The 13,131-nt window shown below is 31.9% G+C and overlaps 3 protein-coding genes across 5 annotated transcripts in view; 1 reads left to right on the top strand and 2 right to left on the bottom strand.

The window, feature by feature from the left end:
- Positions 1-13,131, top strand: part of dpp (decapentaplegic morphogen) — a 490,893-nt gene that overhangs the window by 120,470 nt on the left and 357,292 nt on the right. The gene's annotated exons all lie outside the window — the stretch shown is intronic.
- Positions 4,651-5,903, bottom strand: LOC141393349 (uncharacterized). Its single transcript, XM_073966347.1, has 3 exons — positions 5,747-5,903; positions 5,580-5,682; positions 4,651-5,518 (listed from the first exon to the last, which is right to left on the bottom strand). The coding sequence occupies exons 1-3, from the start codon at positions 5,858-5,860 to the stop codon at positions 4,851-4,853; spliced, it is 885 nt and encodes a 294-aa protein (XP_073822448.1). The 5' UTR covers positions 5,861-5,903; the 3' UTR covers positions 4,651-4,850.
- LOC141393348 (uncharacterized) lies at positions 10,899-12,481 on the bottom strand. 2 transcript variants are annotated; one of them, XM_073966346.1, is made up of 3 exons: positions 12,308-12,481; positions 12,117-12,219; positions 10,899-12,058 (listed from the first exon to the last, which is right to left on the bottom strand). In XM_073966346.1, exons 1-3 carry the CDS (start codon positions 12,422-12,424, stop codon positions 11,037-11,039), a joined length of 1,242 nt encoding a protein of 413 aa, XP_073822447.1. In that variant the 5' UTR covers positions 12,425-12,481; the 3' UTR covers positions 10,899-11,036. The 2 variants fall into 2 exon arrangements, with proteins under 2 accessions (XP_073822447.1, XP_073822446.1); XM_073966345.1 differs by having other exon boundaries at positions 10,899-12,061; positions 12,308-12,475.

Genomic DNA, 13,131 nt, shown 5'->3' with positions numbered 1-13,131 from the left:
ATATTCTTTAAAAAATCCACGTTTGTGAATCTCTGGATGGTAGTTGAAAAAATATTCTTTAAAAAATCCACGTTTGTGAATCTCTGGATGGTAGTTGAAAAAATATTCTTTAAAAAATCCACGTTTGTGAATCTCTGGATGGTAGTTGAAAAAATATTCTTTAAAAAATCCACGTTTGTGAATCTCTGGATGGTAGTTGAAAAAATATTCTTTAAAAAATCCACGTTTGTGAATCTCTGGATGGTAGTTGAAAAACTATTCTTTAAAAAATCCACGTTGTGAATCTCTGGATGGTAGTTGAAAAAATATTCTTTAAAAAATCCACGTTTGTGAATCTCTGGATGGTAGTTGAAAAAATATTCTTTAAAAAATCCACGTTTGTGAATCTCTGGATGGTAGTTGAAAAAATATTCTTTAAAAAATCCACGTTTGTGAATCTATGGATGGTAGTTGAAAAAATATTCTTTAAAAAATCCACGTTTGTGAATCTCTGGATGGTAGTTGAAAAAATATTCTTTAAAAAATCCACGTTTGTGAATCTCTGGATGGTAGTTGAAAAAATATTCTTTAAAAAATCCATCCAATATTCTTTAAAAAATCCACGTTTGTGAATCTCTGGATGGTAGTTGAAAAACTATTCTTTAAAAAATCCACGTTGTGAATCTCTGGATGGTAGTTGAAAAAATATTCTTCAAAAAATCCATCTCTGGATGGTAGTTGAAAAAATATTCTTTAAAAAATCCACGTTTGTGAATCTCTGGATGGTAGTTGAAAAAATATTCTTTAAAAAATCCACGTTTGTGAATCTCTGGATGGTAGTTGAAAAAATATTCTTTAAAAAATCCACGTTTGTGAATCTCTGGATGGTAGTTGAAAAAATATTCTTTAAAAAATCCACGTTTGTGAATCTCTGGATGGTAGTTGAAAAACTATTCTTTAAAAAATCCACGTTGTGAATCTCTGGATGGTAGTTGAAAAAATATTCTTCAAAAAATCCATCTCTGGATGGTAGTTGAAAAAATATTCTTTAAAAAATCCACGTTTGTGAATCTCTGGATGGTAGTTGAAAAAATATTCTTTAAAAAATCCACGTTTGTGAATCTCTGGATGGTAGTTGAAAAAATATTCTTTAAAAATCCACGTTTGTGAATCTCTGGATGGTAGTTGAAAAAATATTCTTTAAAAAATCCACGTTTGTGAATCTCTGGATGGTAGTTGAAAAAATATTCTTTAAAAATCCACGTTTGTGAATCTCTGGATGGTAGTTGAAAAAATATTCTTTAAAAAATCCACGTCTGTGAATCTCTGGATGGTAGTTGAAAAAATATTCTCTAAAAAATCCACGTTTGTGAATCTCTGGATGGTAGTTGAAAAAATATTCTTTAAAAAATCCACGTTTGTGAATCTCTGGATGGTAGTTGAAAAAATATTCTTTAAAAAATCCACGTTTGTGAATCTCTGGACGGTAGTTGAAAAAATATTCTTTAAAAAATCCACGTTTGTGGCTCTGAAGGTCCTTGAAAAAATATTCTTTAAAAAATCCACGTTTGTGGCTCTGAAGGTCCTTGAAAAAATATTCTTTAAAAAATCCACGTTTGTGGCTCTGAAGGTCCTTGAAAAAATATTCTTTAAAAAATCCACGTTTGTGGCTCTGAAGGTCCTTGAAAAAATATTCTTTAAAAAATCCACGTTTGTGGCTCTGAAGGTCCTTGAAAAAACAATCTTTAAAAAATCCACGTTTGTGGCTCTGAAGGTCCTTGAAAAAATATTCTTTAAAAAATCCACGTTTGTGGCTCTGAAGGTCCTTGAAAAAATATTCTTTAAAAAATCCACGTTTGTGGCTCTGAAGGTCCTTGAAAAAATATTCTTTAAAAAATCCACGTTTGTGGCTCTGAAGGTCCTTGAAAAAATATTCTTTAAAAAATCCACGTTTGTGGCTCTGAAGGTCCTTGAAAAAATATTCTTTAAAAAATCCACGTTTGTGAATCTCTGGATGGTAGTTGAAAAAATATTCTTTAAAAAATCCACGTTTGTGAATCTCTGGATGGTAGTTGAAAAAATATTCCTTAAAAAATTCACGTTTGTGAATCTCTCCTATAGAACAAATGTTCTGTAATGGGCCAGCTAAGTAAGTAAGTAAGAATCTCTGGATGGTAGTTGAAAAAATATTCCTTAAAAAATCCACGTTTGTGAATCTCTGGATGGTAGTTGAAAAACTATTCTTTAAAAAAATCCACGTTTGTGAATCTCTGGATGGTAGTTGAAAAAATATTCCTTAAAAAAAATCCACGTTTGTGAATCTCTGGATGGTAGTTGAAAAAATATTCTTTAAAAAATCCACGTTTGTGAATCTCTGGATGGTAGTTGAAACAATATTCCTTAAAAAATCCACGTTTGTGAATCTCTGGATGGTAGTTGAAAAAATATTCTTTAAAAAATCCACGTTTGTGAATCTCTGGATGGTAGTTGAAAAAATATTCTTTAAAAAATCCACGTTTGTGAATCTCTGGATGGTAGTTGAAAAAATATTCTTTAAAAAATCCACGTTTGTGAATCTCTGGATGGTAGTTGAAAAAATATTCTTTAAAAAATCCACGTTTGTGAATCTCTGGATGGTAGTTGAAAAAATATTCTTTAAAAAATCCACGTTTGTGAATCTCTGGATGGTAGTTGAAAAAATATTCTTTAAAAAATCCACGTTTGTGAATCTCTGGATGGTAGTTGAAAAAATATTCTTTAAAAAATCCACGTTTGTGAATCTCTGGATGGTAGTTGAAAAAATATTCTTTAAAAAATCCACGTTTGTGAATCTCTGGATGGTAGTTGAAAAAATATTCTTTAAAAAATCCACGTTTGTGAATCTCTGGATGGTAGTTGAAAAAATATTCTTTAAAAAATCCACGTTTGTGAATCTCTGGATGGTAGTTGAAAAAATATTCTTTAAAAAATCCACGTTTGTGAATCTCTGGATGGTAGTTGAAAAAATATTCTTTAAAAAATCCACGTTTGTGAATCTCTGGATGGTAGTTGAAAAAATATTCTTTAAAAAATCCACGTTTGTGAATCTCTGGATGGTAGTTGAAAAAATATTCTTTAAAAAATCCACGTTTGTGAATCTCTGGATGGTAGTTGAAAAAATATTCTTTAAAAAATCCACGTTTGTGAATCTCTGGATGGTAGTTGAAAAAATATTCTTTAAAAAATCCACGTTTGTGAATCTCTGGATGGTAGTTGAAAAAATATTCTTTAAAAAATCCACGTTTGTGAATCTCTGGATGGTAGTTGAAAAAATATTCTTTAAAAAATCCACGTTTGTGAATCTCTGGATGGTAGTTGAAAAAATTTTCTTTAAAAAATCCACGTTTGTGAATCTCTGGATGGTAGTTGAAAAAATATTCTTTAAAAAATCCACGTTTGTGAATCTCTGGATTACGTTTGTGACTTTGATGATCGTTGAGAAAAAATACATTATAAAACACACGTTTGTGAATCTCTGGGTGGTAGTGAAAAAAAATTCTTTAATAAATCCACGTTTGTGAATCTCTGGGTGGTAGTGAAAAAAAAAATTCTTTAACAAATCCACATTTGTGAATCTCTGGGTGGTAGTGAAAAAAAAATTCTTTAATAAATCCACGTTTGTGAATCTCTGGGTGGTAGTGAAAAAAAAAATTCTTTAACAAATCCACGTTTGTGAATCTCTGGGTGGTAGTGAAAAAAAAATTCTTTAACAAATCCACGTTTGTGAATCTCTGGGTGGTAGTGAAAAAAAATTCTTTAACAAATCCACGTTTGTGAATCTCTGGGTGGTAGTGAAAAAAAATTCTTTAATAAATCCACGTTTGTGACTCTGATGGTCGTTGAAAAAATATTCTTTAAAAATCCACGTTTGCGAATCTCTGGATGGTAGTTGAAAAAATATTCTTTAAAAATCCACGTTTGCGAATCTCTGGATGGTAGTTGAAAAAATATTCTTTAAAAAATCCACGTTTGTGAATCTCTGGATGGTAGTTGAAAAAAATATTCTTTAAAAAATCCACGTTTGTGGCTCTGAAGGTACTTGACAAAATATTCTTTAAAAAATCCACGTTTGTGGCTCTGAAATATTCTTTAAAAAATCCACGTTTGTGATTCTGATGGTCGTTGAAAAAATATTCTTTTAAAACCCCACGTTTGTTACCCTGATAATCGTTGAGAAAAAAACTTTAAAAAATCCACGTTTGTGATTCTGTTGGTCATTAAGAAAACAACTCTTTAAAAAATCCACGTTTGTGATTCTGTTGGTCATTAAGAAAACAACTCTTTAAAAAATCCACGTTTGTGATTCTGTTGGTCATTAAGAAAACAACTCTTTAAAAAATCCACGTTTGTGATTCTGTTGGTCATTAAGAAAACAACTCTTTAAAAAATCCACGTTTGTGATTCTGTTGGTCATTAAGAAAACAACTCTTTAAAAAATCCACGTTTGTGATTCTGTTGGTCATTAAGAAAACAACTCTTTAAAAAATCCACGTTTGTGATTCTGTTGGTCATTAAGAAAACAACTCTTTAAAAAATCCACGTTTGTGATTCTGTTGGTCATTAAGAAAACAACTCTTTAAAAAATCCACGTCTGTGACTCAGTTAGTCGTCGAAAAAAAACTCTTTAAACAATTCAAATTCAATTTTTTGGTAGTTGAAGAAATTCTTTAAAAAAATTAAGTTTATGGCTCTAATGTTCGTTGAAAAAATATTCGTTACAAATTATATGTATTATTGAAAATTTACATTTTTATTCTGGGCTTCAGTTATTCGTTAATTTAATTATTTGTTGATTTTTCAAACTAAATATGCCCTCTTGTTTTTGGTATGACTCAAAAATATATATAATAATACTTCTTTGTAGATGTTTGATTTAAGCTCGCCTCCTGCAGCTGACTTAGATTACCAGCTAGTAAATTCAACTTTTCATTTGTCTTCTTCAGTGATTCAGAAGTTTGTTTTACATCTGATGTTACAGTGGGTGCAATTGCAGTAATCATTCCTGCATCCTTCTTCAAGGACTTGAGTATCTCATTTTGAGAAGTTATTACATCGGTTTGATTCACTGCAACATTTTTTATTTGCGATAATTGTTCCTTCAGGGACATTTCTTGTTGTTGTATTTTTTCGATTATCACTTTTATATGTTTCGAAATTTTTTCTTCAAAAAAATTCTTATCATCTGCACATTCCTTTCGTTTTCTTTCACTATCGTTCAGTAGCAACTTTTGTGTTGCAAGTTCTCCTTTTAACGTCTTTATCTCTTGTTTCTTCTCCAACACACCAGGGGTTTCTTCGCAAATAAATCCTCTGGATCTACTACAACGTACATCATTCCATCCCATATTAGGATAAGTCATTTCCACACAGTTCTCTTCTTTGCTATTGGGTTCGTCCTTGTACCAAAATGTGTAACTAAATGCTTGACTATTCGATATCCATTCAAAAGAGCGGCTATTTTTAAGGTCATGTCCACCTATCCACACCTGGGCATATGAAGCTTAAAGAGAATAAAATTAATTTCCGTGGGTATCTTTTTTAATTTTGACAATAAAACTTACGAAGCTGTAGCTTAGAGATTTCCTGGCGTTTCGAATATGAATCCACTGCCAGCAATGTCATTTTTAGACTTATGCATATACTTAGGGCTTGATACCAATTGTACTGAAATCGTTTACAGGATATTTGTTAAAACAATGAACGCCTCTTGAACTAGTACACAACTTACCGACATTGATGTTTCCACATAATACTCTTTACCATTGTAACTTGTCATGTAACTAACGGCCGAATATAGCTGAACAACAGCCAAGGTTATCAACAGAAGTGTTCTTTGCTGCATTTCTAGATTTCAACTGAAATAAAGTTCGCATATTTGCAATCATTTGAATGAGAATTTTTGTTTTCAATGTGAGTTAATCGTTTTAAAACAATATTATTACTTATCGCTATGAAATTCTTCAGAATTATAAACTTAAGATAAATAGAAAGCATTACAGTTGGGTAATCTTTTAAAAAGCTAGTGGGCGTTTAGAGCCACCAGGGAAATATTTTTTCTGATTAATACACAATAAAATACAATCAATACTTTTTAAAGAATTTTTTTTCATAGACAATCAAGGCTTTTAAATTTGATTTTTACAGAATTTTTTCTCATAGAAAATCACTGATCAAACTTGAAATTTTTTCTCATAGACAGTCGCTGCTTCAAACATGGATTTTTTAAAGATTTTTTTCTTATGGTCAATCGGAGTTTCAAACGTGGATTTTTTTAAGAATTTTTTTTTTTCTCGAGGACAATGAGAGCCTTAAACATGGAGTTTTTAAAGAATTCAAGAATTCAAACGTGGATTTTTTAAACTTTTCTCTAGGAGCTTCCAACGTGGATTTTTACGATTTTTTTCTCAAGGTCTCTCAGAGCTTCAAACATATATTTTTTAAGATTTTTTCGCAAGAAAAACATATGTATATGGGTCCGAAATTTTGCAACTAGGCACAGTTTAAACGCTGTAGGTATACAAGTTCCAATTTTTTCTTCACTATTATTGGTGTCTTTAATAAAATCTAAATATTTGTTTAGATCGGTTTCCCCTTGAGAAAAAATTTTAAGAATGTAGCTCTGATTGTCATTGAGAAAAAATCTTAAAACAATCCACGTCTGAAACTCTGATTGTCCATAAGAAAAAATCCAAGTTTGAAGCACTGATTGTCTATGGGAAAAAATTCTTTAAAAATCCACTTTTGAAGCTGTGATTGTCTATGAGAAAAAAAATCCTCATTTGTGGCTCTGACGTTCGTTGAAAAAATATTCTTACAAAAATTCACGTTAATGACGTTGATAGTCGTGAGAAAAAAATCTTAAAAATATTTACGTTTACGACTTTGATGGTGGCTGAGAAAAAATTCTTTAAAAAATCCACGTTTGTGACTCTGATGGTGGTTGAGAAAAAATTCTTTAAAAAATCCACGTTTGTGACTCTGATGGTGGTTGAGAAAAAATTCTTTAAAAAATCCACGTTTGTGACTCTGATGGTGGTTGAGAAAAAAATCTTTAAAAAATCCACGTTTGTGACTCTGATGGTGGTTGAGAAAAAATTCTTTAAAAAATCCACGTTTGTGACTCTGATGGTGGTTGAGAAAAAAATCTTTAAAAAATCCACGTTTGTGACTCTGATGGTGGTTGAGAAAAAATTCTTTAAAAAATCCACGTATGTGACTCTGATGGTGGTTGAGAAAAAATTCTTAAAAAAATCCACGTTTGTGACTCTGATGGTGGTTGAGAAAAAATTCTTTAAAAAAATCCGCGTTTGTGACTCTGATGGTGGTTGAGAAAAAATTCTTTAAAAAATCCACGTTGGCGACTCTGATGGTGGTTGAGAAAAAATTCTTTAAAAAATCCACGTTGGCGACTCTGATGGTGGTTGAGAAAAAATTCTTTAAAAAATCCACGTTTGTGACTCTGATGGTGGTTGAGAAAAAAATTCTTTAAAAAAATCCACGTTTGTGACTCTGATGGTGGTTGAGAAAAAAATTCTTTAAAAAATCCACGTTTGTGACTCTGATGGTGGTTGAGAAAAAAATTCTTTAAAAAATCCACGTTTGTGACTCTGATGGTGGTTGAGAAAAAAATTCTTTAAAAAATCCACGTTTGTGACTCTGATGGTGGTTGAGAAAAAAATTCTTTAAAAAATCCACGTTTGTGACTCTGATGGTGGTTGAGAAAAAAATTCTTTAAAAAATCCACGTTTGTGACTCTGATGGTGGTTGAGAAAAAAATTCTTTAAAAAATCCACGTTTGTGACTCTGATGGTGGTTGAGAAAAAAATTCTTTAAAAAATCCACGTTTGTGACTCTGATGGTGGTTGAGAAAAAAATTCTTTAAAAAATCCACGTTTGTGACTCTGATGGTGGTTGAAAAAAAAATTCTTTAAAAAATCCACGTTTGTGACTCTGATGGTGGTTGAGAAAAAAATTCTTTAAAAAATCCACGTTTGTGACTCTGATGGTGGTTGAGAAAAAAATTCTTTAAAAAATCCACGTTTGTGACTCTGATGGTGGTTGAGAAAAAAATTCTTTAAAAAATCCACGTTTGTGACTCTGATGGTGGTTGAGAAAAAAATTCTTTAAAAAATCCACGTTTGTGACTCTGATGGTGGTTGAGAAAAAAATTCTTTAAAAAATCCGCGTTTGTGACTCTGATGGTGGTTGAGAAAAAAATTCTTTAAAAAATCCACTTTTGTGACTCTGATGGTGGTTGAGAAAAAAATTCTTTAAAAAATCCACGTTTGTGACTCTGATGGTGGTTGAGAAAAAAATTCTTTAAAAAATCCACGTTTGTGACTCTGATGGTGGATGAGAAAAAAATTCTTTAAAAAATCCACGTTTGTGACTCTGATGGTGGATGAGAAAAAAATTCTTTAAAAAATCCACGTTTGTGACTCTGATGGTGGTTGAGAAAAAATTCTTTAAAAAATCCACGTTTGTGACTCTGATGGTGGTTGAGAAAAAAATTCTTTAAAAAATCCACGTTTGTGACTCTGATGGTGGTTGAGAAAAAAATTCTTTAAAAAATCCACGTTTGTGACTCTGATGGTGGTTTAGAAAAAAATCTTTAAAAAATCCACGTTTGTGACTCTGATGGTGGTTGAGAAAAATTTTTTTTAAAAAATCCACGTTTGTGACTCTGATGGTGGTTGAGAAAAAAATTCTTTAAAAAATCCACGTTTGTGACTCTGATGGTGGTTGAGAAAAAAATTCTTTAAAAAATCCACGTTTGTGACTCTGATGGTGGTTGAGAAAAAAATCTTTAAAAATCCACGTTTGTGACTCTGATGGTGGTTGAGAAAACAAATTCTTTAAAAATCCACGTTTGTGACACTGATGGTGGTTGAGAAAAAATTCTTTAAAAAATCCACGTTTGTGCTTTTAGATGGTGGTTGAGAAAAAATTCTTAAAAAATCCACGTTTGTAACTCTGATGGTGGTTGAGAAAAAATTCTTTAAAAAATCCACGTTTGTGACTCTGATGGTGGTTGAGAAAAAAATTCTTTAAAAATCCACGTTTGTGACTCTGATGGTGGTTGAGAAAACAAATTCTTTAAAAATCCACGTTTGTGACACTGATGGTGGTTGAGAAAAAATTCTTTAAAAAATCCACGTTTGTGCTTTTAGATGGTGGTTGAGAAAAAATTCTTTAAAAAATCCACGTTTGTGCTTTTAGATGGTGGTTGAGAAAAAATTCTTTAAAAAATCCACGTTTGAGTCTCTGTTGGTGGTTGAGAAAAAATTCTTTAAAAAATCCACGTTTGTGACTCTGATGGTGGTTGAGAAAAAATTCTTTAAAAAATCCACGTTTGTGACTCTGATGGTGGTTGAGAAAAAAATTCTTTAAAAAATCCACGTTTGTGACTCTGATGGTGGTTGAGAAAAAATTCTTTAAAAAATCCACGTTTGTGACTCTGATGGTGGTTGAGAAAAAATTCTTTAAAAAATCCACGTTTGTGACTCTGATGGTGGTTGAGAAAAAATTCTTTAAAAAATCCACGTTTGTGACTCTGATGGTGGTTGAGAAAAAATTCTTTAAAAAATCCACGTTTGTGACTCTGATGGTGGTTGAGAAAAAATTCTTTAAAAAATCCACGTTTGTGACTCTGATGGTGGTTGAGAAAAAATTATTAAAAAAAAATACACGTTTGTGACTCTGATGGTGGTTGAGAAAAAAAATTATTTAAAAAATCCACGTTTGTGACTCTGATGGTGGTTGAGAAAAAAATTCTTTAAAAAATCCACGTTTGTGACTCTGATGGTGGTTGAGAAAAAATTTCTTTAAAAAATCCACGTTTGTGACTCTGATGGTGGTTGAGACAAAATTCTTTAAAAAAACCACGTTTGTGACTCTGATGGTGGTTGAGAAAAAATTGTTGTTGAGAAAAAATTCTTTAAAAAATCCTCGTTTGTGACTCTGATGGTGGTTGAGAAAAAATTCTTTAAAAAATTCACGTTTGTGACTTTGATGATGGTTGAGAAAAAATTCTTTAAAAAATCCACGTTTGTGACTCTGATGGTGGTTGAGAAAAAATTGTTGTTGAGAAAAAATTCTTTAAAAAATCCTCGTGTGTGTCTCTGATGGTGGTTGAGAAAAAATTCTTTAAAAAATCCTCGTTTGTGACTCTGATGGTGGTTGAGAAAAAATTCTTTAAAAAATCCACGTTTGTGACTCTGATGGTGTTTGAGAAAAAAATTATTTAAAAAATCAACGCCTTGTGACTCTGATGGTGGTTGAGAAAAAATTCTTTAAAAAATCCACGTCTGTGACTCTGATGGTGGTTGAGAAAAAAAATTTTTAAAAAATCCACGTTTGTGACTCTGATGGTGGTTGAGAAAAAATTCTTTAAAAAATCCACGTTTGTGATTCTGATGATCGTAGACAAAAAATTCTTTAAAAACCCACGTTTGTGACTGATGATCGCTGGGAAAAAGAATTAAAAAATCCACGTTTGTGACTTTGATGGTGGTTGAGAAAAAATTCTTTAAAAAATCCTAGTTTACGACTTTGATGGTGGCTGAGAAAAAATTCTTTAAAAAATCCACGTTTGTGACTCTGATGGTGGTTGAGAAAAAATTCTTTAAAAAATCCACGTTTGTGACTCTGATGGTGGTTGAGAAAAAATTCTTTAAAAAATCCACGTTTGTGACTCTGATGGTGGTTGAGAAAAAATTCTTTAAAAAAATCCACGTTTGTGTCTCTGACGGTGGTTGAGAAAAAATTCGTTGAAAAATCCACGTTTGTGACTCTGATGGTGGTTGAGAACAAATTCTTTAAAAAATCCACGTTTGTGACTCTGATGGTGGTTGAGAAAAAATTCTTAAAAATGCAATATGTGACGTTTAAAAAACATCCGTTTTTATTGGGAATAATGTTAATAACAGTAGCGCATATGTATGTATATATGAATATATGAAATATATTTTTGTAATAGAGATATTTTTCATTCTCTGGGGAGAGAACTTATTATCCGGCTAATAGAAATTGTAAAATATCTTTGAAGGTTGTTCCTTTAATTTCATCTCTTGAATTTCTCTAAGTTTTTCAAATAAAAGATTTAGTTTTTCGTTGGTCTCTTGCAATGCCATAGTCAATTGTTTGGTATCAAATGTTGATAGCTGTTTTGATGTTCCGGAGATCTCTGGTGTCATTGTGGTATCTTCCCATGTTTCAGTGGTTTCAAATGTGTGTTGATGGGGAAAATACTTATTGTAATGAGTATACCAATAAGGTAATGGGGTTTCATCATATGCTGTTGCTGTTGTTTCATCGATATTCGATTTTTCAGTTGTATCCTGTTCACTCTGATAGGGTATGTTGTTGTAATACCGATGATACCAAAAGGGCAATTGTTGAACTTTTAATAATGGTTGATGATTAACGGTCGGCGTTGTATCTTCATGTGTGTCATATGTTTCATCTGTTGCATCAGTGGTAGCTTGGGTTTCCTCAAAAAACTCATATATTTCATCAGTTGTAATTTGTGTTTCATCAAATTTATCCGCAAATGTTGGTATTGTTGTTAGTGGAACATCATCATTTTCATATGCACCACAATTACGTTGTTTCGCGGACATTTTTAATATCTGCGATAGTTTGTCATTAATGGAAAATTTCAAATGCCGTATTTCTTTTTTTAAATCTTCTGAAACATGTGTAGGCAGGGCATCGTCTTTGTTGGCATGTTCCTTTTTGTCACTATTTTGCTTGGCCGATTGTCTTATTTGGTATTCATATGACTCCTTTAATAGTTTAATTTCTCTATCTTTTTCCGTCACTGCTGGTATTTCTTCACATATAAATCCTCGACGATGATCACAAGGAGCATCATTCCACAGCATACTGGGGTAAAACATTTCCACACAATGTTCATTTCTATTATTCGGTTCGCCTTTGTTCCAATTGGTATAATCAAATATATGACTGTTGGATATCCATTGAAATTGTCGACCGTTTGTTAGATCGTGGCCACCTATCCAAACTCGAACACTGTCAACTGCTGGAATAAAATGTGTTTTTATTAATTTGAAAACTTTGGTTTAGTATACACTCACCGTAACCTAAATTGGCCAATTTTTGACTTTTTTCAGGCGAATATATGGCCACCAATGTCATTTTTAGGCGTACACAATCGCTTAGGGCTTCATACCAGGTAAACTGGAATTAATTTGTAGTGATAATTTTATAAGATCTTTTTGTTCCTCCCCTGTGGTATTGTGGATGTCAGTGATTTCATTATGATTACCTTGGCAGATGTTTCTATATAAAAAGTATCACCATCTTGAGTCTTAACAAATCCAGAACTAGCTACGGCACAGAAAAAGCCAGCCAAAGTTGCCCAAAGAATTGTTGTTCGAATCATTTCAACTTTGCAACTGAAGCTACAGTTGGGTGTTGGCTTCACATAACAACGAACGACAAATGCGATAAAGTCCAAACCAAAAACAACATTATCATACGCTTTTAGAATTTTATACTCTTTTTGTTTTTATTTTTTTTTCCTATTTTTTTATATATATAATTAATATCTTCTTTTTGTAATCATAAAACAATTACACAATCTTTGAATTTAAATAATTTGTTGTTGTTCAATTAACCCTTTGGAAACTGCAAAAAGAAAAAAAAAATATTTTTTTTATCGCCTTCGGTTGGGCTTAAAGTCTACTTTAAAAACTTAAATTTTTGTTCGGGTCTTTTCAATCCATTTAAAAGCTCCCGATTTTTGTCAGAAATGTCGCTTGTGCTTCTAAAAAGCGTTAAAAATCCACGTTTACTACAGGCTATACGTGCTTCTAAAAAGCTTTAAGAACTCCACGTTTACAGGTGTGCTTCTAAAAAGCTTTAAGAACTCCACGTTTACAGGTGTGCTTCTAAAAAACTTTAAAAAATCCACGTTTACTGGTGTTCTTCTAAAAAGCTTTAAGAACTCCACGTTTACTGGTGTGCTTCTAAAAAGCTTTAAGAACTCCACGTTTACTGGTGGCTATATGCGCTTCTAAAAAGCTTTAAAAAAATCCACGTTTACTGGTGGCTATATGTGCTTCTAAAAAGCTTTAAAAAATCCACGTT

This window comes from Musca autumnalis, unplaced genomic scaffold (assembly GCF_047663935.1).
Source record: "Musca autumnalis isolate F117 unplaced genomic scaffold, ASM4766393v1 scaffold_2, whole genome shotgun sequence".
Lineage (NCBI taxonomy): Eukaryota > Metazoa > Arthropoda > Insecta > Diptera > Muscidae > Musca > Musca autumnalis.
Note: the sequence above shows the minus strand (reverse complement) of the source record. Positions and strands in the feature narration are given on the sequence as shown.